The sequence below is a fragment of the Myotis lucifugus genome, unplaced genomic scaffold, assembly GCF_000147115.1.
Source record: "Myotis lucifugus unplaced genomic scaffold, Myoluc2.0 scaffold_86, whole genome shotgun sequence".
NCBI lineage: Eukaryota > Metazoa > Chordata > Mammalia > Chiroptera > Vespertilionidae > Myotis > Myotis lucifugus.
In genome coordinates, this window is record NW_005871134.1 from 621,696 (window position 1) to 648,134 (window position 26,439).

At 38.5% G+C, this 26,439-nt stretch overlaps 1 protein-coding gene across 1 annotated transcript in view; it reads left to right on the forward strand.

The window, feature by feature from the left end:
- The window catches only part of ACER3 (alkaline ceramidase 3), an 85,963-nt gene extending 60,080 nt beyond the window's left edge, over window positions 1-25,883 (forward strand). Inside the window, 8 exon segments of the mRNA XM_006109640.3 lie at window positions 3-55; window positions 3,176-3,257; window positions 5,817-5,852; window positions 12,253-12,311; window positions 15,643-15,744; window positions 17,161-17,265; window positions 21,931-21,976; window positions 22,484-25,883. Of these exon segments, the coding sequence (XP_006109702.1) occupies window positions 3-55; window positions 3,176-3,257; window positions 5,817-5,852; window positions 12,253-12,311; window positions 15,643-15,744; window positions 17,161-17,265; window positions 21,931-21,976; window positions 22,484-22,537 (537 nt within the window). The 3' untranslated portion in view covers window positions 22,538-25,883.
- Window positions 25,884-26,439: the final 556 nt, after the last annotated feature.

The window sequence follows — 26,439 nt, forward strand, 5'->3', positions numbered from 1 at the left end:
AGCTATTGGATGAACTCCCAATGATTTACAGCAGTTGTATATTTGTGTACTGCATGTAAGTATTTAAGTTTAAAATTTAGTTATTTGATATATTTTAAAATTTTCATTGGCCTTATAGTGAATTGAGTTATACAACTAACTCAGTTAATATTACTGAGAGGTTATAATAGTGTAAAAGATTATAATATTTGTGATCTTGATGTAGAGTATAATCTCTGGGAAGTTAAAATAATGTTGTTTATTAATTTTTGTGATATCAATACCCTATAGCCAATTTAGGTAGACTATTACTTAAATTTGACATAACTTACATAATTTGCCTTTCCTTGAGTTATAAATGTATACATGTTTAGGTAAAGATTTTATATATTGTGCCATAAAAATAATTTTTATCTATTTTGTATTTGTAATTGTTCTAGAGATACCAGATCATCAGTCATCTCTAATTATCACAGTTGTGCAAGATAAATGCGTATTGTCCCTATGTTTGTCCAAGTCTGTAGAAAGTTTTTATAAGAGTTTGAGCCAAAACTGAGGACAGTTGCTGGGAAGCAAGATCTCAAATGCTATAGAGAATGATAGTTTTGCAGTTTCTTTTATGCATTTGGAATTAAGGAGGGAACTAAAGAAGATTACAGGAAAGTGGGAGAAAGCAAGGCAGGAATTGGATAGTTAAGATGATGTGCTTTCTTAAAAGTGGTTAGGCTTATTTCAAAGGTGTGTTAACCTAGATGCACAGAAACAATGGACAGGGCTTAAGGCAAAGAAAAAACCTTTACTAAAAAGTTATATGCCTGGGGCGTTACTATCCACCATGACCTGACCACTTAGGAGTTTATGATCAAATCATCTGGGAAGGTACTTTCCATAGAGCCCCCTGTTAGTCCACAGATAGAAAGCAGAATTTATGCTTAGGTGACTTACCTAAGGTCATGTAGTTAGTAAGTGTCAGAGTTAGAAATTGAACTACAAGTTTAGTAACCTTGTTACTGGAAAGGGGACCTGTCCCTGAGCAGGTCTGCCTAGGGCTCACCAGTAGTGTGTGGGTTCTTGACTTCGTGCAGGAAAAATTTCACAACACGAGTCCAGGTGAATTTTAGAGGACATTTACTAAAACGGGACAGTGAGACAAGAAAGGGCTGGTGAAATGAGCCAAGGCTGGTCTGCTTTGGCTCACTAAGAAGTCAGAAAAAGGGGGCCTGGGTGTCGTGTTCAAGGGATTTGCCCAGGATGAACTGCCACTGCCCAGTGTTGCCCTGGTTGCAAGCCTTGTGGGTTCCCTTACAACTTAGGAGATGCATGCTTGTGGGGAAAGAAGGGATGGGGGAGGCATGGGCATGTTCCTGGGAGGAAGAGCATGTGCTGGGACCTTGGTTTTGAGGGATTTTAAAGGCTGGGTGAATGGGGGGATCTCAGTAGGATAGTCATCAGCTTTATGCTGATGTACCAAAATGAGATTTATTTTCTTAATTTCATCTGTCCTTGGGTGTGGTTAGCAAATGGCACTAATTGGAATTCTGCTGTCTCCCTGAGTAGGGTGATTTAAGCCAGCGGTCGCCAACCACTGGTGGTCCGTGAGGTCCGAAAGGTTGGCAACTGCTGATTTAAGCTATTTACTCTCTGGTTGGGAAGGAGAAGTTCAAACCATTTGCTTTTAAATGTCCTTGATTTAGGGAATATGGGATTTACTAGGTGGCTACAAACTGCTTGGCATGTAGATTTTCTAAATGGCTGCAAACTGCTGTTTAACTATCTCAGTTTCCTATTCCACTCATCCTGGCTTTATAGCCTGTTTCAACCTTACCTTCTAAATATATGTTCTGTTCCCCAGCACTAATACTTAACATGTCTCTGAGCCCCTGAGCCCTTTATGTGATGGTTGGCTGATTCTTCTCAATATGGTCATCATTGCTAGCTTAAGAATATCTTCTAAAGGTATGCAAAATTCAGAACAATTTAAAAACATATTATTTTAAAAGTTCTGAAATTTTTTTCTGTAAAGGGCTAGACAGTAACTATTTTTGGCTTTGTGTGCCTGTAGTCTGTTGCACCCCTTCAACTTTGCTGTTGCAGCATGGAAGATATGTAAACAAATGGATGTGATTATGTTCCAGTAAAATTTTATTTACAAAAAACAACAACAAAAAAAAACAAACAGGCTTAGGCTGAGAAATTGCCCTGATCTAGAAAAATACTTTCAGATGAGCTCTTTTTACTAAGTCATCAAGTTCCAGAATTTAAAGACAAAAGAGATCTTATAAGTCATCTGGGCCACCACCTTTCTTTGCAGAGAAGGAAATAGGAGTTGAGTCCAATTCCCACAGCCAATTGATTAGTGAACTGAGAGAAGTCTCCTGCTGTTTGTATTAAAACATGGGTTCAAAGGTTGGATACTTAACTGATGGCCGTATATTTGTTTATATTTCCTTACTTACTGAATATTTCCTCTGTCAGATACTATCCTAGTGACTAGATATATGGAAAAAAGGTTTTATCCCAGCACTCAAGGAATTCACAGTCTGGTTGGGAGACAGATAAGTAAAAAGATGATTATAATATAGTGATATTTTCTATAATACTATGTTGTTCCTGGATCATTAGTTGAAAGATATACTCAAGCTAGTTTGAGTTAAGAGGGATTTATTTATTGTAAGGACATGAGGAAATTATGTGGGACCCAACATCAGGAGGTAGAGCCTCATTAAACTGGAAGGACAGCTTCTCTCTCTCCCTCCCTCTTTTCTCCATTCCTTCCTCTCCACATGGCTTCAAGTCTTTATGTCTGCTTTATTTCCCCCTCCCTGCAGACCACTTCTCTGCTCATCGTCTGCTTGTTCATTCAGTTTGGCTGCCCTGTTGTCTACATCAGACTTGGAATCCCTATGGCTTTATACTTTGACTCTCCACACTTGACTGATTCGGTCTCCAGCTTCTAAACACCAAATTTTCAGGGGTGAGCCTCTCATTGGTCCAGTTTAAATAAGGTGCCTACTCCTGTTCCCCCAACCTCTTGGAGGCTGTAGACAGTCCAAGTTCTCTGAGATGAGAGTATGGATGGGAAGAAATGATGGGCATCACTAGACCCAGAGATTGTGTGTAAGTGGTCCAACAGCATTCTATTTCTTTTTCTAGTTATATACTCTAAAGCAATTTTCTTTTTCTCTCTGTTTTTAAGGTTTGAATGTTTCAAGACCAAGAACTCAGTAAACTACCATCTGCTTTTTATCTTAGTTCTATTCAGTTTAATAGTAACCACCGTAAGTCATATTTTGTTTCTAACAGATTAAGCATGTGAACTAACCTTTTATGGAGTTTGGCACATTTTGCTTCCAGTGTTTGGTTCATGCTGTTCAAATTGAAATGTTTCTAGAGAAAACTCACAGTTACTGCTTCTTTGTTTCCCATTTAGGTGTTATTTCTCAACAAAAAGTTGAAACAACTTTTTAAAACTCTGGTTTTAAAAAATGGGGAAAAATCAAAAGGTTAATATTTAGTAGAAATGGGGGAAGCGAACTTCTTTTTATGGATGGATATATTGTCTCCTTTTTGTTAAAAAAAAGAGAGAGAGAGATTTGCTCTGCTCTGTTGAGTCTAATATGACTATTTTTAAACCTTTTCCTAATAAGTTGAGATAGCTGGTCACTTCTGAGCCTACCTAAGTGTCTTTTTTCCTCAAGTGAATTGAATTTAGATACTAATTTCAACAAACTTTTATTGCAAACCTATCATATCAGGCAGTAGAAAATATAAAGATGACTGCGAGCAGTTGCTTTGCTTGAGGAGTACATTCTAATACAGAAGTCAAACGTGTAAATGAAGAATTGCTTCAAAAGATAATAATTGCAATAACAGAGGTAAAAACTAGTCATATAAGGATGAGATGAAGGAGTATCAATGAAGATGAAGATTTCTAGAGTGGGTCAAGGAAAGCGCCATAGAAAAGGCATTTAGGCTGAGTTTTAACTGATGAGTAGGAGTTCACCAGGCTTTTGGGCAAGAGTGTGGTGAAGCATTTCTAATAGACTATTACACTGTCCATAGGCATAGAACCATGTGTACATGGACTGTGAGGGTACAGAGGAAGGTGAGTGGTTGCTGAACAGAGAAAGGATCAGAAAAGGCTTCAAGAAAGAGGTATAGTTTGAACTGATGAGTGTTTGCCAGCAGGGGAGGATTTCTGAACAAAGTGAAGAGCAGCCATGTTTAAAGATACAGAAGCAAGAAACCAGCATATTTGGGGAAACACTGTACTTTCTGGAGCCTAGAATAAAAAAGAGACAAGAGGAAAGCACTGAAGCCAATCAGAAAGTCAGGGGTGAGATCATGGAAGGCTTTGAATATAATACAGCAAGTGCAAGCTAAATCTTGAATAGGCATTGAATTTAACTACCCATATGACAATGGAGCCTAAAACTAGAGTTTGTGTAACTGGGAAGACATCTGGGCATTGCCACTTAATCTGATTGGTTTTATGTGGCTGGAGTCAGATCTGAGTAGCAGGACTAGGGAAGCAGGAGAGGTTTGGAATTTTCAGAATTGTTATAATAAGTTTTCTTTTCCCCTTCATCATGTATCCAAATGTATCCAAATGTTTCTCTCTCATTGATTATCTTGTAAGTGATGGAAGTCATTTCAAGGTTACTATTTAAATTTTGATTCTCTCTACCATGTCATTTTAAAGGAGTGCTCCTATAATACAGCAAGTGCAAGCTAAATCTTGAATAGGCATTGAATTTAACCACCCATATGACAGTGGAGCCTAAAACTAGAGTTTGTGTAACTGGGAAGACATCTGGGCAAGTGACTTAGAAGTTTTGGGAAGCAGAAACACAAGAAATTTGTTTTATTAATCCTCACCCAAGGATATTTTTCCATTAATTTTTATAAAGTAGAAGAAAGGGGGCGGGGGAGGGGGGGACAGAGAGAAACATCGAAGTGAGAGAGACACATGGATTGGTTGCCTCCCGCATGCATCCTTACCAGGATTGGGGATCAAGCCTGCAACCAAAGTATATGCCCTTGTTCAGAATCAAACCCAGGACCCTTCAGTCCATGGGCTGATGCTCTATCCACTGAGCAAAACTGGCTGGGGCAGAGATTTTTTTTTTCATGTTTTCACTTTTTGAGCACCTACTATGCTAGACACTTTTATGCCCTTTTAAAAAGATATTTTATTGGTTCTTAGAGAGGGAAAGAGAAACTTCAATGTGAGAGCAGGATATTGATAGGCTGCCCTTGCATGCCCCCTATGAGGGATTGAACCAGCAACCCTTTGGTGCATGGGATGATGCCACACCGGCCAGGGCCCTTTCATGTATTTTAGCTTATTTGTCACCAATATTATTCCCATTATCAAGATAAGGAAAAATTAGTCTTTTGGTTGTGATGCCACTTACTCAAAGCCTGCAGCAAGTAAGTGGCAGAGTCTGAAATTCAATTTGTGTCTCTACCTCTCTATACTGTAGAACATGTCTGCTACAGGGTTGTAGGCATAGCCTCTTCAGCTGTCATAAGTATCCATGCATCTTTGCCCCTCCTTGATGCTGATGCAGAGGCCAAGAGACCAGAGGCATCCACAACAATTTTGAAACATGTAGTTGACCATGGTAAAGCTAGCACTGGGAAAGACCCACCTGTAGGGATGAGCCCTCCTATGGCATTGCCACTTAATCTGATTGGTTTTATGTGGCTGGAGTCAGATCTGAGTAGCAGGACTAGGGAAGCAGGAGAGGTTTGGAATTTTCAGAATTGTTATAATAAGTTTTCTTTTCCCCTTCATCATGCATTTCATTCACATGTGTTTCAATATTTTGCAGGTTTACCTTAAGGTAAAGGAGCCTGTATTCCATCAGGTAATTCTTAAAAATTATTACACATTTGACAATACTTGCCTGCTTTGTGTTTTCCTTTTCTGATAAATAATATGCAGATACAGAGGTTGCAAACTCAAGTGCCTACAGGAGCCAGCTGTAGGTAACAGGAATCTACCTGGAACAGTCAATGCCCAGGTCCACCTGGCTGTTGGTAGTCAGTAATGCAGGTGCAACATTGCTCATATAAGGAGAAAAAAAAAGGAAGCCTTCTGCACATACATATATAAAATCTTTTTATGACATTATTTTCTAGAAAAGGTAGAGTGAAAAGTCCTTGAATATTTTCCTCCTAAAATATATTGTAAGTTTTTTGAGGTAGAAAGTTATTTAAATTGAGGGAAGCAAACACAGGAAACTGCTGGACGAAATAATGATTTATAATGAAACCAGAATGAAATAAAGTAGCAGACCCTAACTAAAGAGAGCTATTGTTTATTGAGTGCCACCATGTGCCTGGCACTATGCTCATTGATACACAGACTAATCTCCCCAGCAGTCCTACAAATTAGGGCTTATTATCCACATTAGAAGGAAAATGAGCTCACAAATATTAAGTAATTTGCCCCCGGGTTACATAGTTATTAAGAGGCAGAGCCAGGATTGTAATCTAGATTTGTTTGACTCCTGTCACCATTCTTTTAACAAACTAACAAATAAAAATAAATCAATAAGCACATATTTCAGGAGTGTCAGAAGCTTTGTAGTTTTAGATTATTTTGTGCTTATATAATAAGTAAATATACCTATAACATTTTAAACTGGAGCTAGACAATAATTATCTAACTGAAATCTGTTTTTTATTTATTGTTATTTATTTTTTATTTTTTTAAAAATATATTTTATTGATTTTTACAGAGAGGAAGAAAGAGAGATAGAGAGTTAGAAACATCGATGAGAGAGAAACATCGATCAGCTGCCTCCTGCACATCTCCTACTGGGGATGTGCCCGCAACCCAGGTACATGCCCTTGACCAGAATCGAACCCGGGACCTTTCAGTCTGCAGGCCAACGCTCTATCCACTGAGCCAAACTGGTTTCGGCTTTATTTATTTATTTAAACAGAGATATTGGATTATATACATTTATTTATTTATGTGTAAACAGAGAAGGAGGGAGGGATGGAAGAGATCAATTTGTTGTTCCACTTATTTATGCATTGGTTGATTTTTAAATGTACCCTGACCAGGGATCAAACCTGCAACTGGAGTATTGAGACGACACTCCAACCAACTGAGGCTGCCAGGCCAGGGCCAAAATCTGTTTTTTAAATAAATTCCAAAACCACATTATTCTGCCTTGCTTTTCTACAGACCAGCTGAAAATAGACATAGTAGATGTTACAGGAGAGGACACCCTCAACTCACTTCCCTGTTTATTATAGCTTAAAGTGATGTCATTGTTTAGAAAGATTTATTGACACTGTAGAAAATTTATATTAAAAATAGTTCCATTTTTATAACATTTTTGTTTGCCTTTACAAGAAAGAAAAATCAACCACAAAAAAACAAAATTTGGAAATTTGAGGTTAATTTTTGTAAGTTTATGACCAGTTTTCCATTTTATATTTTAGATCTATTTGACATTATGTTTATGTAATAAAAGTAACAAAATCTGCCCTAACTGGTTTGGCTCAGCAGATAGAGCGTCAGCCTGCGGACTCAAGAGTCCCGGGTTCGATTCCGGTCAAGGGCATGTACCTTGGTTGCGGGCACATCCCCAGTGGGGAGTGTGCAGGAGGCAGCTGATCGATGTTTCTCTCTCATTGATGTTTCTAACTCTCTATCCCTCTCTCTTCCTCTCTGTAAAAAATCAATAAAACATATATTTTTTAAAAAGTAACTATCTATATAAAAGGCTAAGCCACCGTCTGACAGTCTAGCCAGTAGCTATGACGTGCAATGACCACCAAGGGACAGACGCTCCAACTGGTAGCTATGACATGCACTGACCACCAGGGGGCAGATGCTCAATGCAGGAGCTGCGGAGCTGTGGTGACTTAGCAGCTACAGTTCTTGGATGATGTACCCCAGAACTAAAGAGGAGGGAGCTCGATTCCGGGGTGCGTAACCCGAGAACCACCCTTTCACAATCTGGGACCCCTCAGGGGAAGTCAGTCAGTTTCGGCCTGATCCCCACAGGCCAGGCCGAGGGACCCCACCTCCCAGAGGGACCCCGCTTACTTTGAGCCACGGTGCCGCCCCAGGTGCAACCGGCCAGGGAGGGACCATGGGAGGTTGACTCACAAGCGTGTCCAGCCCATCTCACCCAGTCCCACCCCATCAGCCACCTTCTAATTAATTTCCTTTCAATGTGCATGAATCCGTGCACCAGGGCACTAGTCCTATATAATAAAAGGGTAATATGCAAATCGATCAAACAGTGGAACAACTGGTTGCTATGATGCGCACTGACCACCAGGGGGCAGACACTTAAAGCAGGAGATGCCCCCTGGTGGTCATTGCGCTCCCACAGGGGAGATCCACTCAGCCACAAGCCGGGCTGACTAAGGATGTCCAACTACAGCTTAGGCCCACTAGCCATCAGTAGGACATCCCCTGAGGCTCACCCAGACTGCAAAAGGACGCAGGCCGGGCTGAGGGACCCACCCACCCCCACCACCACCCCCAGTGCACGAATGTTGTGCACCAGGCCTCTAGTATTCATATAATATCTCATGCTGTAATTTCCACATGTTTTTCCAGTAATAAATATTTTCTTCTCTGTGTAGAGTGGTAATGTTTGCTGATCGGAAGGGAGACAGAATGAAAGCTTATAGCTATGGCTTATATCCTAGGCTTAGAGATTAAAAATCTAGTCTCTCCACTTACTAGCTGTATACCTTGGACAAGTTACTTAACTTCTTTGTGCTTTTTAAGTGCCAGGTGCTGTACTAGTCACAAGAGATATATTAATAAATGAAATAAAGAGGTCCCTGCTCTTAAGGAGTTTATTATGCCTCCTAAAATTGGTATAATAATCTCCTAAAGTTGTCTGAGGATTAAATGAGATAATGCCTATAAAAAACCCTTAGCACATAGTAAGCACTCAGTAAGCATTAAGTAATATTATTATACCAAGGCAAATAAGATATGGCTGCTGGTCTCAAGGTGCTCACTGTCTGGTCAGGAAAATAGACTTGTAAAAAAATATTTGTAACATATATGTCTTATAAAGGCATGTACCTGGGTTGCAGGATTCCCTTTCCAGTTGATGTGTCGTTCTCTCTTACCCTCCCTTCCTTCCACTCTCTCTGAAAATCAATGGAAAGAAATATCCTTGGTGAGGATTAACAAACAAACAAAAGTGCTTCTACTGCATGTAGCTAAATTATTACTTACTCCAGTATTAAAAAACAGGTTAGGGAAAATGACCCACTATTGCTGTTGTAAAGCTTTTTTAAAGTGGCCTCTGCCTCAAATATCTAATCTAGAATATCCTGTGCTGATCTGTTAAGTAATTATAATCAAAACTATCTGTAATTATGGCCTAAAAACATTTATCCCTATTTATTTTCTGGGTATCATTAGTAAAAGAAAACTTTTCTAAGATTTGAGTTTGGAGTATTGTTTTTATTCTTTCATATAACTGTTGATGTGTTTGGTTTTTTGTGTTGTTGTTTTTTTAAGATAAAGCTCTGCTTTTATTAAAACAACATTTACAAATAATTCATGTGGCTTCTGTGTCTCTCTCACTGCTCCCAACTCAGAGGCCGCATTATTTTTTTTATTGATTTCAATTTCATGCACGGGGGGGAGGGGTCCCTTAGTCCGGCCTGCAACAACACCAGCATCCCTCGCCCTGGCCTCTGGCCAGAGGCCCCTCCCCTCCCTCTCGAGCCCTCCCTCCACGTGGCCAGGGCACAGACGCTGGGCTCGCATTGCCAGGGTGACGCCGCCAGCATCCCTCCCTGGCCACTATTGGCGCAGCCATCTTTGTCACAGAGTGATGGTTAATTTACATATTACTCTTTTATTAGATAGGATAGGGGAAGGAAGAGGAAGAGAGATGGAAACATCAATGACAAGAGAGAATCATTGATCGGCTGCCTCCTTCACACCCCTTACTAGGGATCGAGCCCGCATCCCAGTGAATGTGCCCTGACTGGGAATCAAACTGAGACCTCCTGGTTCATAGGTTGACCCTCAACCACTGAGTCATGCTGGCTGGGTTGTTTTGGAATTTTTAAGTAGAAAATTGTTTTGGAGTTTGTGACAAGATTTACAGTAACTTTCAAGATCTTAAATATAATAGAAAAGGAGGGAAAAGCAACGTTGTCCAATTTAAAGGAGCTTTGGCTTGAGAGTTTGGAATCTTGATTTCTTACCACTTTGATTTCTTGCCACTTTATTATCCATGGACAAATTTCTGATGTGCCTATTCTTCAATTTTTTTATCTGTAAAATGTTCAGAAAAAGAAGTATTACTTCACAAGGATAATATAAAATAATTAATATATTGCCCGAACCGGTTTGGCTCAGTGGATAGAGCGTCGGCCTGCGGACTGAAGGGTCCCAGGTTCGATTCCGGTCAGGGCATGTACCTTGGTTGCGGGCATATCCCCAGTGGGGGGTGTGCAGGAGGCAGCTGATCGATGTTTCTCTCTCAGTGTTTCTAACTCTCTATCCCTCTCCCTTCCTCTCTGTAAAAAATCAATAAAATATATTTAAAAATAAAATAATTAATATAAGTTAAAAAGCATAAGGCAATAAACAATACAGTGTGATACTAAAAGTACATATCTACACTAATAAAAGAGAAACATGCAAATTGGTGTCACTGCTACGCCCACCAGCCAATCAGTGACTATGCAAATTAACGCAACAAAGATGGCGGTTAATTTGCATACAAAGGCATGGAGCAAAGACTGAAGGCCCCAGCTGGACTGAAGACTGAAGAGGCTTGGCTTCTCCACGCCTCGCTGCGGCCGCAGCGGAGAAGCCAAGCTTCGCTGCAGCTGGACCAAAGGCCTGGGTCCTGGGTGCCAGAGGAAAACTGGTGCCAGCAGCCAGGGGAAGGAAGGCCTATTGCTCGAATCTTCGTGCAACGGGCTTCTAGTTGAGATATAAGATGACATGCATAAAATTTTGCCTGTAATAATCACAGAAAGCTTCTGAAAGGAGATGTTTGAGTTGGGCCTAGAGAGATAAATAGTGACATACTATTAGAGAGAAGGAGCTAATAAACATTTTAAAAGGATCTACCATAACCAGGATGATTGTCTTGCTAATCAGATTAGCTTCCCAGAGAGAAATCCTGATACCAGTTCTACTTTACTGTATTAAATGTAAGGTGATCCAAACATCTCCAAAAGAGAGCCAAATGCTTTTATTTAATTTGATAGCCTTGCAAAGTGTAAAATACACAAATTACATAGCCACCACATTCAGTATATACATCAATATATCTTATATAAGGAAATAAGTAAAAAATGTCTATGAGAATAGATTAAGAGAACATTTAAGAAGTTAGTTAACCCTCTTTAAGCAGCTAATTAACAAATCAGTACTTGAGTATCACAGTGAGATCTCATCTAATGTCTCAGAGAGTACTATTACCTAAACTCTTCTTGCCAAAGTGGATGTCTCCCATGGATTGGTTCTAGACAGGAACTTAGGCAGATTTATTTAAATTTTATTATATTCTACTTATGCCACTTAATTACAGATTAGAGATGTGAAGAAACTACTGTGTAAGCACACTTAGAAAAGAAGCAAAAGAAGCTGACATTTTTTAATATCTCTTATGTACTAAGTATTGTGTATCTTTTGTAGTTTATATGGACTGACTTACCTATTATCATAAAAATAACAACAAACTGTATAGACATTATCATCTTCATTTTGTAGGCGAGATAGCAGAGTTAGAAAGTTTACATAATCTGACCAATTTTTTTAATATGTTTTTATTGATTTTAGAGAGAGAGAATGCGAGGGGGAGAGAGAGAAAAACTGATGTGAGAGAAACGTCAATCGACTGCCTCCTGTGTGCCTCCTACTGGAGATTCAGCCTGCAACCTGGGAAATAGAATCAGTTGCTGAAAGTGAAGCTAAAGAGAAGGGAAGGATCTAGGGAGTGTGAGGCAAAATTATAGTATCTGTTCAGGTTTCGGCAGATATTTAATATTTCACATAACATAAGAATTAAAATGGACACAGAACTTCTGATGCTGGTTATTCACAAACAGGCTCATAAGTTTTCCTCAAAGCTTAGCATGACTCTTAAAAATATAATTACATATTCTTAAAAATTCTGTTCTTTAAAATGTAATCAAAGATAATAAATGTTTACATTTAATTGGGAGGGCTACTTTTGTAGGCAAAATATACTTTCTTCGCCAAAGAATAATGATTTTAGTAACATTTTTTCCTTTCTTATTTAGGTCATGTATGGAATGTTGGTCTTCACATTAGTACTTCGATCAATTTATATTGTTACATGGTAAGTAGTTTGTATCATCACACTATGATTAGAGTACATTCAGGCAATAAATCTATAGCCTAAATTGAAATAATACATAAAACCCAATTCCAACAGGCTTATTGATTGAAAACTATATAACCCAACATTCATTATGGTATAATTACAAGGAATACTAGTTCGTTAAGCAAGTTGTTAATAGGCACCATGTGAAGACAAGAGTTTCAAAATTAAAGAAATTTGAGGAAAGCTATATATGATGACCACCTTTTGTTTATAATGTACAAGTATATTAAAGCCTTTTAAAAATTCTAGAGTAAAAAATGAGAAACTGATTCTGAAATTTACATAGGAAGGCAAAGGATCTAGAATAGCCAAAACATTTTTGAAAAGAACAGTAAAATTAGAGGACTTATACTACTTGTTTTGCTCTGTGCCACACTAAGACATTGTGGTATTACTGGTAAGAATGAAATATAAATCAATGGAACATCCAAAAATAGACCCATTCTGAAATAGACCTACGAATCCATACTGCCCTGATTTTGAATAAGCATCTACAGTAATTCTGTGAGGAAAAGGTAATCTTTTCAAATTGTGCTCAACAGTTTGATAGTCTTATTTTAAAAATTAACTTAAACTCACACCATTACAAAAATTTACTAGAAGTAAATCAAATTCCTAAATGTAAAAGTTAAAATTAAAACACTTCTAGAAGAAAATAGAGCAGAAGTTTTTTCAGGCTTGCTTAAGCAAAGAGTTATTAAATAGGACACAAAAAGTGTAAACTATAATGAAAATATTGATAAATTTAGCTTCATCAAAATAACAAACTTTTGTTCTTCAAAAGACACTTAAGAAAATTAAGGGCAAGTCAGAGTTGGAGAAAGTATATGCAAAATATATATCCAACAAAAGATTTACATTTAGGATATATAAAGAACTCTTACAATGCAATAATAAAGCAAACAACAATTTTTTAAATGGGCAAAGATTCAACAAACTATCAAAGAAGTTAGATGGATGGCAGATACACATGTGAAAGGATGCTCAATGACATTAGCCATTAAAGAAATGCAAATTAAAACCACCATGAGATACCACTATACTAGTACACCTACTAGAACAACTAAAAAGACTGATGTCATATCAAGTGTTGGTGAGGATATAGAACAAAAAACACTCATACACTGCTGATGGGAATGTAAAATCACTTGGGAAAACAGACAATCACTTAGGAAAGCAGTTTAGTGGAGTCTTAGAAAGTTTAGCATTCACCTGCCATTCCTCTCCTTACTTTTTACCCAAGAGAAATGAAAGCATATGTCCATAAAAAGACTTACTTATGAATGGTAGTAGCTGCTTTGTTATGGCAAAGAAAACTGAAAACACAAATAGCCACCAATATTTGGACTGATAAACAAAATGTGGTATATCTATATAGTGGAATACTACTTAGGAATAAAAGTAACTGAAGTATTGATACACATAACTACATGGAAGAATTTCAAAATAGTTATGCCAAGTGGAAAAAGCACATACAATACAGCAGATATGCTGTATTATTCCATTTATACAACATTATAAAAAATGCAGACTCAGCTTTTAGAGGTGATGGATATATTTATTATTTTGTGTGTTGTTGGTTTCATGGATACATATAAACATATTCATCAAATGTACACTTTAAATATATTCATTTTAATGTACGTCAATGAAACCTCATTGCAGCTACAAAATCCTATCTAATAATAGACAAACATGGTAATTAACCATACCTCCGACACGCTTCCCATTGGCTAATCAGGGCGATATGCAAATTAACTGCCAACCAAGATGGCAGCCGGCAGCCAGGCAGCTGAAGTGAACAGGAGGCTTGCTTGCTCCAGTGATGGAGGAAGCCAAGGTTCCCCGCCTGCCACTGCCGGCCTCTGAGCTGCACTCTAAGCAACTATGTTGCAATTATAGAAGCTAAACAATCCCCAGAAATCTGCTTTCAGTCAGCCGGGCCTCAGAGCTGGAGTTGCAACAGTGTTTCAATTATAGAAGCTAAACAAAGCCCAGATACCTGCTTTCAGCAACTGAGGTCTCAGAGCTGGAGCCGAGCCTCAGAGCTAAAGCCAGCTCTCAGCTCCAGTGACAGCCATAGAAGGTAAATAAATCCCAGAATTAAAAAGAAAAAAAGGAGAGTTTGGGAGCTTCAGTCACCCGCCAACCTGAAAACGGCCCTCAGCCCCTCACCCAGACTGGCCAGGCACCCCAGTGGGGACCCCCACCCTGAAGGGGGTGTGACCAGCTGCAAACAGCCATCAGCCCCTCATCCAGGCTGGCCAGGCACCAAAGCGGGACCCCCACTCTGATCCGGGACACCCTTCAGGGCAAACCAGCCGGCCCCCACCCATGCACCAGGTCTCTATCCTATATAGTAACAGGGTAATATGCAAACTGACCCTAATAGCAGAACGACTGGGAATCACTGGTCACTATGACACACACTGCCCACCAGGGGGCAGACGCTCAATGCAGGAGCTGTCCTCTGGTGGTCAGTGCACTCTCACATGGGAGGAGCTCTGCTCAGCCACAAGCCAGGCTGATGGCTGCTAGTACAGTGGTGGTGGTGGGAGCCTCTCCTGCCTCCTCAGCAGCGCTAAGGATGTCCGAATGCAGTTTAGGCCTGCTCCCCGCTGGCAAGTGGACATCCCCCGATGGCTGCCGGGCTGCCAGAGGGATGTCTGATTGCCATCTTAGGCCCAATCCCCCTGGGGAACGGGCCTAAGCCAGCAGGTGGTCATCCCCTGAGGGGTCCCAGACTGCGAGAGGGCACAGGCCGGGCTGAGGGACCCCCCCATCCCCCCCGAGTGCACAAATTTTTGTGCACTGGACCTCTAGTATACATATAAGCTGCTATTTTGAGTAAATCACCAAGCTTCAGTTTTTTTATTGGTGAAGTAAAAAGAATAATGCCTGCTTCATGGGGTTTATTTGAAGATTTAATTTGTGTGTGTGTGTGTGTAGTGTGTATCTAATTTAGTATAGTGCCTGACACAGAGCAGGTGACTAAATGTTAATTATGTTCCACCACTCCCCTTGCACTTCCATGGGACTGATAAAGTTACTGGGGGCTTTTACATTATCTTCTTGATACACCATACCTAGCCAAGTCTTAGAAGCACATTCTCTCTCAGTACCTTTTAATGACTAAATGTAATAGGCAAATGTATTAGATAATTTAATAGATAGGTTTGCTTTTAATACTAACAAAAACCTTTCCTTCTCATGAAAGTGATTACTTCAAGCTCTGATCATGACATGACGCAGCAAAATTTCATTGTGCTTTTTAATTTTTCCACAGGGTTTATCCATGGCTTAGAGGACTGGGTTATACATCTTTGGGTGTATTTTTATTGGGATTTTTATTATGGAATGTAGATAACATCTTTTGTGATTCACTGAGGTAAGATACATTTTCAGTCTCTGAGGTCAATGGGTACATTATTATTTTGCCTATTTTTGCACATTTGAAATTCCTCATAATAAAAAGTTAAATAAGTAAATGTAGACTTTAATGTACAGAAGCAAACAAGTAATACACCTTGCTTTGAAAACTAAGATCTAATTGAGTAGTTCTGAGTCAGTAATACCCATCAGAAACCCAATTAGAGCTGGTAATTGTCTCAAAATTAGATGGTAATTGTCTCAAAAATTCATAGGATATCTAGAAAAATAATTTGATGTTTCATGTTTATTTTTTCCCTCTAATAAATGAGAATATTAATATATCTAATCAAAAGATCTAGAATTTTAGCCCGACCAGCGAGGCTCAGTGGTTGAACATAGACCTATGAACCAGAAGGTCACAGTTTGATTCCGTTCGATTCTCGGTCAGGGCACATGCCCCGGTTGTGGGGAGGGGGGTGGGGTGTAGGGGGCATGCAGGAGGCAGCCAATCAATGATTTTCTCTCATCATTGATGTTTTTTTCTCTCTCTCTCCCTCTCCTTTCCTCTTTGAAATCAATAAAAAGATATATATATATTTTTTTAAATCTAGAATTTTAGACTTGGCTATGCCACTCACTAGCAGAGTGACTTGGGCAATTCAATTAATATCTCTGATGGAAGGAGACTTGACTTGGGGTGTGAACACATAATACAGTATAGATGATATATGATAGAATTGTATACCGGAAACCTATGTAATTTTATTAACCAATGTCACCCCAATAAATTCAATAAAAAAGGGAAGAAATCTCTTTGAATTTTAGTTTCCTAATCTGTAAAGCAAAGCTAATAATAGCTACCTCAGAGACTTACTATGAAGTGAAATAATAGATACCAAAGGACTTTATAGACTGTGTGGTACACTTCTAAGGTGATGGTTGTATGCAGGACATAGGAAAAGCATGTATCTAGTTCCTTAAGTGCATGCTAGGTAGACCTGTGTTTCCCAAAGTATGCTCCGAGAAACATTTGTCCTATAAGGTATTAATAAGATAATACCTAAATAAAGGGTTCCAGGGGTAAGTAGGTTACCTGAAAAAAAAAATGAAGGTGAACTCTATAAGTTAGGGTAGGACTTTTCAAAGTTTTTAATCTGTTAATATGCATCATAGATCTCTAACAGAACAATAAACTATGTACTATTTCCCACTTTTGTTTTGACCACAGAGTCATTTCTTCAGAACTTTTGCAAGGAATACTATTCCTGAAAATACACTTTGCAAAATAGTATGGCAGACTGCAGCAGACTTGAGGAAATTAAGTAACTGCCATTTTTGAGAATGGCATTTCAAAATGCTCTAAAACTGTCAGCATTAGTTGCTAAATATTTTAAAAAATTAACATGGTGATTTTCCCCCCCTCTCCTCACAGGAACTTTCGAAAGAAGGTACCACCTATCGTAGGTGTTACCACACAGTTTCATGCATGGTGGCATATTTTAACTGGCCTTGGTTCTTATCTTCACATCCTTTTCAGGTAGGAAATAGACTTTTAAAACCTAGTTTTGGAGTGTTTTTTCTGTATTCTTTAAATATGATGGTGTATATATAAAATGTTGGAGACAGAATCAGGAACTTTTGTTCCAGCTTTGCCTCTCCCACTGGGTGGGTGACCTTAAGCAAGTCCCTTCCCTTCTAAAGCTCAGTTTTCTCATCCTTAAAGTAAGACAGTTGTATTAACTAACCTCAGATGCATGATTTACATTTTAATGCAAGTAGGATATAAACTTTTTTTAGTACTAGTAGTGTATAAATATTTCAATTTCTTACTGATCAGCATTAAAAAATAAACTTTGAAAGAAAAGCACTCAGATCCCTTGAGTAGGGGACTGGAAAAGTGAGTACCTGAAGTCCCCTGCTTAAATAAATTGGTTGCCACTTTGCTTTCCCTGCTCCCCTAATAAAGAGTCTATCGGAGGTCAGCCATTAACAACAACAATGGCATCAGAATTCTCTCTGATCACCCTATCCAAATAATACTTCCATATCACTCTCTGTCCCCTTATCGGGTTGTGTTTATAACCTTTAAAGTATTTATAACCAGTTATATGTTTATTTAGTTGTTTACCTCCCCCAACTAGACTGTTAATTATTTGAGAGCAGCTGGAACTTTATCTTATTCACTGCAACTCTCCTAAATGGATAGAATGATGCCTGTCACATAGTATATATTGTTAATTGCTTTAATTAATGATTATGTATATATTGGTCTCTTTACCAGTGGATCAGGCTATGTTTAATTTCAAATTCTTCTCAAGAATTGAGAGAGCTGAAATATTTGTAGGCAGGGGAAGAAATTTTTTCTTTAAACCAATGTGAAAATTTACTTAAGTGAAACTTTTAGAATATCTCTTCAAAATAACATTTGCATTTCACCTATCTGGAGGTCAGCTTGTTTAGATAACCTGAATTATCTAAAATTTAACTACCTGAGAATTATATATTTTAAAAAAAGACTTCTGAGTAGCTAAATAGGAACGTTGAATTCATGCTGTGAAGAGCTTAATCATGGAAGAGCTCTTTAAACTCTGTCTCCAAGTATGTTTATTTTACTTTTTGCAACTTCTTACTGCATTGGTTATTTGGATTCTTAGTCCATAGCACATGGGAACTATCTAATTTAAAAGGGAAGGGATATGGAAGAAAATGCTTGGGGAAATTGACGTGATAGAAAAGGAAAAACAAGAATAACTATAAAGTGAACCCAATAATTGAAAAACTAGCACCTTAACACTGCACAAGAAATCCCAAGGTGGCTCATTTGGTTGGGCATTGTCCCATGCACCAAAAGGTTGTGGGTTTAATTCCAAACCAGGGTACCTTCCTAGGTTGCATTCTCTTCATATCTCTCTCTCTCTCTCTCTCTCTCTCTCTCTCTCTCTCTCTCTCAAAATCAATAAACATATCCTTGGGTAAAGATTTAAAAAAAATTTTTAAGAGACCAGTAAAAATATCACAAATTAGAATTATCAATGATTATAAAAATAATGCAATTTCTATGCTTGAAGAAATAAATCAAACTTAAAAATAAGTTCAAGGAAAAAGAAACTTTTTCAAACAAATTTTTAAAGAACCAAATAGAATCTCTAGAAATGAAAACTATACTAACCAAAATGCTAAACTCACTGTACAGAACTAATAACAGATTAAACTCAATTGAAGAAAGAATTAGTAAAATGGAAAACAGATCAGGAAAAAATTACTTAAATCCAGCAGAGACAAAAAATATGGAATTGAGGTTAAGAGAAATGGAAGATGAAGTGAGAGGGTCTAACATATGTTTAATTGGAGTTCCAGAAAAAAAAAGTAGGGAGGGGGAGCAGCATATTTCAGTTACTAATGTTACACAACAACCCCAAACTTACCAGTTTAAAATAAACCAGTGTATTTTGCTCACAATTGTCTTGAATTTGGGTCTTGAACTTGGAAGGGCTCAGCTAGGCAGTCCTCACGTGGAGTCTCTCATAGGGTTGGTGTCAGATGTCAGTTCAGGCTGCAGACATCTGAAGGCTCCCGCTGGAATAGAAGTACAAGAGGGCTCACTTATATTGGGGTGTCATTTGATATTGGCTGTTACCTTGGAGCTGTGGCTATAAACTAGAGCTGCCCTCATGGGCAGGCGACTTCATCCTCAGTGTAATCAGCCTTCATACCTGGCAGAAGACTTCTCCCAGAGGGAACATCTCAAGAGAATCAGACAAAAGTAGCAGGGCCTTTCATAACCTAGTCTCAGAGTTCATATGGTCTCATTTCCACCCTACTCTGCTGGTCAAAGTCACAGATTTAAATAGGAGGGACATAGATCCTATCTCTTGAGGGGAGGAGTATTGAACAATTTCGGGTCTCCAAACTCAAGTCTGAAGAGGAGACACTTCTCAGCTGGTGCTGGTTTCTGAGCTCAGAGGAGAGACCCCAGGCTGGACCCCAGGCCTCTGAAGAAGGGACTGCTGCTACAAAGTCCTGCTGCCACAGTGAGGAAGTGTTGTTGGGATGCTGTTCACAGGAACCACAAGTCAACAGCCCCTCATCAAAATAAAACAGGATGGAAGAAGTCCCTTCTTTCTCCTCCGGCTTTGCAATCTCTCTTGAATGCCCTCTTTTAGCAGAGCCTATGAGGGAACAGTTGTCAATGCAGAAGTACGGTTTGTAGTCTCAGCTCCTGAATCACAAACAGAATATAGAAGGGTGGATTTGGAGCTGAGGTATAATAACTTAATAAGTGATATAGCTGGTAAGATTCAACAAGAAGAAAAGAGGAAAACCATAAATAACCAGTATCAGGAGTATAAAAGGAAACATCATTACAGATGCTGCAAATATGAGAAGATAAGATTTTTTAACAACTTAATGTAATAGGTACTTTTGTTTATGGTTTAAATTTTCCATAATAAAAAGTTTGAATTTTAAGCTCAGAACCTCATCTGGGCTAGGCACTTGGTGTATATTACTTCCTTTAATCCTTATGACAGTGCTATAAGACACGTATTATTTTATACTTGAGGAAAGACAAGCTCAGAAAAGTCAAGTACTTCACACATGATCTTAGTGTCATTGCCTGGATTTGAGCCCAGAGTTTTTGTCTCCACAAAACAACCTAGGAAACCTTGGAAAGCATCTAATTTAACTTCTTCATTTGATGGTGAAGCATACTGAGGCAGCAAGGTCATTTGCTCAAGGTCAAGGTCACTGGCCAGTTAGAATATAATATATTGGCTAATGGTTAGACAGAACCTGAATTCAAGTCCCATTTCTAGCATTTACTAGCTGTGGCACATTGAAAGGAATATTTGACCTTTCTGAGATCATTTCTCATATGCAAAACAGGAATAATAATGCCCACCTAGTAGGTTGTTTAAAGATGAAATGTGTAGAAAGCTCTGGGTCCAGTGCTTGCCCCACTAGTGTAGCTACTTAAAAGTTGGCAGTGGTGAGGTAAGAGCAAGGGTTGGAATTCAGGGCTTCTCTGCCTCAGTCCAGGACTCTTTCCTAAAGAAAAGGGAAAAGGTGGCAGCTTTCTTTTAGAGATTAACATCCGAAAAACTGTCCGAGGTTTTATATTTTAAGACAGTAGAGTATTCTTCATAATATTTGATGTTCCTCTTTACAGTTCTAGCTTGGGGTACAGTGACACTATAGCCACATTAAATTACACAAATTCAACTATACATGCTCTTTTACCTTTTCCCTTGTTTAAAAGATAAAATTTTTCATACTATAAAATTATGGCTTGCATATGCACACATAATAGTCTGTATATTACTATTGAAATACATTTAAATAGTGTACTATACAAAAAACTATGTATGCTGTATGTTATGGAAAGTTCAATGAAATTTTTAGGGGTAAATTTAACTTTACCTTTGCTGTATTTACTGATTTTAGACTCTGATATCTTCAGAGGTGACTCATTTTAAAGGATACTATGAAAAGGGCTCCATTGCCTTCCTGTTTATTTTATACCTGTATTGGAAACCTGTAGAGCGGATATAACCATTTTCAAAATATTATAAGAATACTCTACGTTAGCCCTGGCCAGTTTGCTCAGTGGTTAGCATGTCGACCTGCCCACCAAAGGGTCTAGGGTTCGATTCCCAGTCAAGGGCATGTACCTGGGTTGCAGGTTCAATCCCTGGCCCTGGTTGGGGTGGGTGCAGGAGGCAACCAATCAATGTGTCTCCCTTACATCAATGTTTCTCTCTCTCTCTCTCTCTCTCCCCCTCCTTCCATCCCTTCCACTCTCTCTAAAAATCAATGGAAAAAATATCCTCAGGTAAGAATGAACAAAACAACAAAAAAAGAATACTCTACTTTAACACTTACTACCATATATCTTCAAAGATGACACTGGCAATTGTGATATGAATCCTATAAAGCATGAATGAAATGCTCCCTATTAAACTGCAAACATTCTACAGTCACAGTCTGAGAGCTGATCATTTCTCTGTTTCCCCTCCTAGCATCTTGCCAAGTGCTCTGCACAGAGTAGGTGCTCAAAAAAATGGTTGCTAAGAGAACAAAAAAATATACCAATGTTGCTTGTTCTTTATATATACATAGGCACTATGGTTAAATTTGTCAGTATGCCAGTTTGCATGGATTAAAAATCAGTCTGAAGAGCTTTCTCCCTCCCCTTTTCTTTCAGTATATATACAAGAACACTTTACCTGAGATATAGGCCAAAAGTGAAGGTAAGTCTACTTCATAGCGTGAGTGTGTTGGGAGAGGGGGGATATTGAGAAGATGGGATGGAGGAAGTGGGTGGGATGGAGAGGTCATGGAGTGAGTACAGGTTTTGGAACCAGATGCTCTTAAATTTTAACTCTCCCACTTACTGCTCTGTGACCTTGGGCAAGATTCTTCCCTTTAAAAGACTTAGTTCTTCAACAATAAAATGGACCTGTTAATAGCTACATTGCCAAGTTGTTTTAAGGATCTGAGATGATTTTAATGCCCAGCTCCATGCTTGACAAAGTAGATGTTTAATACATTTAAATACATTAAAAGAACATAGTTTCTGAGATCTGTTGCAAGCCTGGAAAATGTATGCTGTGCTTAGGTACTACTACCAGGACAATAACGAGCAAACCTACCAAGCACTGCAGTCACAGCCCACGGGTTCTTTCTCATTTTTCAGGGATGATATATATGGAACACTTTTATCTTCTTTCATTTTGTTCCAACTTGTTTCCAAACAGTTTCTCTTCGGAATCTGGCCAGTGATCCTGTTTGAGCCTCTCAGAAAGCACTGATGAATTATTCCACCAAGAAAACAAAAAAGCACCTACCATAGGCCCAGCCAAATGAATAAGGAAATCCTTAAAGATCTACATGTTCAAATATATCAGGACTATCACGGCAAATAAGTGGCTTTCTGACTAACACTGTCAGCCACACAGAGAATGAGGAATGGGGCTTGTTGGATGTTTAGCTTATGTCATTATCTCATTCGTCCTCCTCCTCACCCTAAGATGTTTAAAAAGAAACATACACGATATATCTATATATACTTGAATGCCAGAAAAATTGGGATTTTCATAACAGGTTAACAGTTTGTGCTTATAACAGGAAATTTACCATTTCCTCTTTTTTGACAAGGGTTGCATGTGAACTATACTTTTCATAATATTTGGTTAAATAATGAAAGCAGCTAGACTGGCAAACCCCATGTCCAGATGGCCAGCTATAAGCCAGCCCTTAGCTGTGTCAGCCTTGATTTATATTTTTGTCAAAGTAGCCTCATGGATGGTTTTCCAAGGTTAAAAAAAGGAAGAAAAAGAGCTATCAGTGGGATTCTGGTAGTTTTTCACTGCTGCCTCTGTGCTACTCAGAGTGTGTCATGAGCAAGCTCAGACCTGCCATTGGGTTATCACATCCCAGCTCTGGCTTGTCTGTGTTTAGCCACAGTCAGTCAGAGTAGGAGGGTCATCTTGCAACCTTTATGAAGGCTCTGAGGACACCTATACAATGTTGTATCCCCAGACAGTTAAAGGTGGTTGTTCAGTTTCCTTTGATCTTTGCAGATCTTTAAGTTTGTTACTGTTTTTATGGCTAGGCAAACATGATTGGTGGTCTGGTCTACCCGTATTCCATCCTCCTAGCATAATTTATGTGAAGTTACCAGTGAATGTCATTATACTCTGACTTTTTAGATTATGCAATATTTTCCAGTTTTCAGAGAGGTCATGGTTACGCCCAGAGAAATGTGTTGGGTTACCTAGAGCCAAACGACCAGGATCCTATTTACATAAAGCTTATTAGAATACCTGCTCCTTCATTTCAGGTTTGAGAACAGCTCTAACTTACTTGAACTTGTAACAGAACTCCCTAAAGTTAAATTGCTGAAAAACAGCAGTGAAATCTCATTGTAAAGCAGCCAGTTCTAATTTAGATTTGAATTATAACAAATTGTATCACTTTTCACAAACATAACACCTGTCTGGATTTTAAAATTCTATTTGATCCCCTTTATTCATATATCACCATATTTGTAGTCTACACCATTTAGCATTTTTATGACTTCTTCTTGCTTATTCATTATTATAAATTCCAGAGTGTTTTTTACCACATGGTTTCATTATCCCAGATGAAATCCTGAGCTACAGCTTCAAAAGGAAACATTTTCTTATGCAAAGGTATTAAACACTTCTGTCATTTTTCCAGTATTCAGTAAGTAGCCTTAGTACAAATTTAAAACCAATGCAAATTTTATCCTTTTTCTTCACCTACTGGCCTTAGTTTTAGTCCAAATGCTATCATCCTTATCATGCCATTAGGCAGATGATTCCACCTACTTTTATGACCCTCTAGCTAGAAAAACACTTGCCAAAACATAAATGTAACACAACTGTGGTCGTGCCTTAGGAAAACATGAAACTCAACAGTTCCAACACACAGCCCATAGACTGTTATTTCTTTTCCCACAAGATTCTGACTTCTGGCTACATTTCATGTGCAGCTACCTAGGCTGTCAGCCATCTTACATTTTTTAATGACTTCCATTTGTTCCACACCATTGCCTTTTGTACTTTTCCTTCAAGATATACTTCTGCATACAGAATCTATATAGAAACAGAGGCACATTCTTAATGATGATGCTGCTAAACACTGGGAGATGGAGGTGCTGCAGTATTAAAGTCAGATTAAGATTATCGGGAGCACACCCTGAGAGGGGCCCTTCAGAGCAGTTTGTTGAATGAGCATTTCAACCATCAGTTGTTGACTAAAGTTGTCTAGCACCTCATTGGAGAAGCACATCAGTGGGCGACTTGTGACATTATGGCCAATTTTTCAAAGACCTTTGTTTCTGTTGTGAAGATAGCTGTGAAATATTTCACATGTGTTTAGCAAAAGGGGACTAAATCCAGTCTCTTTCATTTTCCAAGTTAGTTTTTGCCCCACATGGCTCTCTTTTTAGCAGCCTAACTATTAGCACACCCAAGGCATTGTATCTGTGCCACAGATAGTATTTGGAAATACTGCTGACCTTCAGGATATTTGCTAAATCGTCTTTATGTCAATGGCTTTTTTCCTTCTAGGATTCTGGGTGGGCATTACAGGGTTGGCTTACTACCCTGCTCCCTTCCCTTTATTTTCTTAGAAGACTTCCTGTTAACTAGAGTGTACAAAAAGCAACAAAAACAAACCTGTTTCCTACTGAGCAAATAATGGTTTGTTTGCATATCACCTGATGCGAAAGGTGCTCATCTGTGAGCCCTACAGCACATTATATTTTAGAAAACAATATTTTATGAGGATGTGAAAGAGGCAGTTTGCTTGCACATTTTAATATTTTTCTTATGCTGCCATTTTCACTTCAGAAAATTGAAAGCAATTAGACTTTTTTTTTTTAAGGGAAAACTAGGTGAAAGGTGGTTGTGTTCATCAGATTGGTCATTCTGCCTACTCCTCCCCACCTTGGTACTTTCATGAAACATTGCCACCACCTGAAGTGATCTCTTTAATCTTTGTGATATTATATAAATTGATCATTAACTGGAAAAACACTTGTGTGAATAATCTACAAATGAGGACCCCAAACAGTGGTATTTGGTTTAGCAGAATTCTATAAAAAAAACCTTCCTGCAAAATTTCCAGGACTGTTAATCTGGCCTTTCCCTACACTAAAAGGTTTTTCTTAGTAATACTAAGAAGAAGAGGTGTGAGTCAATGAAAATCAAAAGACCCAAATTTCAGGTATATAGTACATACATGAAAGTCTTTAAATGCCTGCAGAAACGAAGTTCTATTTTAATGCAAACACCTTCTGAATTTAGCCAGTGCCCCTAAAAGTGTCTAATAATTTACTTTAAGGTTTTCTTATGAGTTTTATGGGTTCCATATTACTTTGCTCTTGAAAAAAAATTACTGGTTGCTAAGTGTGCAGATTTAGCTCTCAATTCCACATTTACATGACTGAAGAAACTCCTTTAACCCATGGATTATGATGTGCCACTGGATAAACATTTGTGTAAAACTGAAGTTTCGAGGAGAACCAGTTATATTGGAATTTGCAGCTATATGGCGATTTGCAGATCTACCTCTGTCTTACATCTTACATCATATCAGTGCCATAATATAATTAGTTTGATCACTTTGTCTTGGTTTTTTTGTTTTTGTTTTGAGTGTCTAAAATTACAGCTTGTTCACTATGCTGTAAACATTTGGAAATAATGACCACAATTTGGCTAAAAGTAGTTAAGCCCATGGGGTGGGGGAAGGGGAGGAGTTATAAAATGGAGAAGAAAAAGAAAGAAGAAAGAAAAAAAGAATGGTTATGAACTATCTAACTGGAAAAATTCAATGCTGCTTTTTAAATTGTTACACTTTCTTCAAGAAGGAAACGTTAATTTTAATGTTTAACTGTGGTTGCTGGATGGGAATAAGTTGCCAGTAGTGCTGAAGTTATGTGAGCAGGCCACTGGTCTCAGTTCCTCCTGCTGGAGAGGGGAAAGGCAGGCTCTTGTTCACATACCTACAGGAGTTAAGAGAAAAATGTGACTCCAGGCAGAATTTGGGACTTAATAAGGAAAGGGGAGGGGGAGAAACGGCACTTACAGGAAAACAAATAACTTTTAGGAAAGATAATGGGCCCTTAGGAGAATAGATGGAGTCAAGATAGTTTTGTGGCAATGTCTGTTCAGGCGTGGTACGA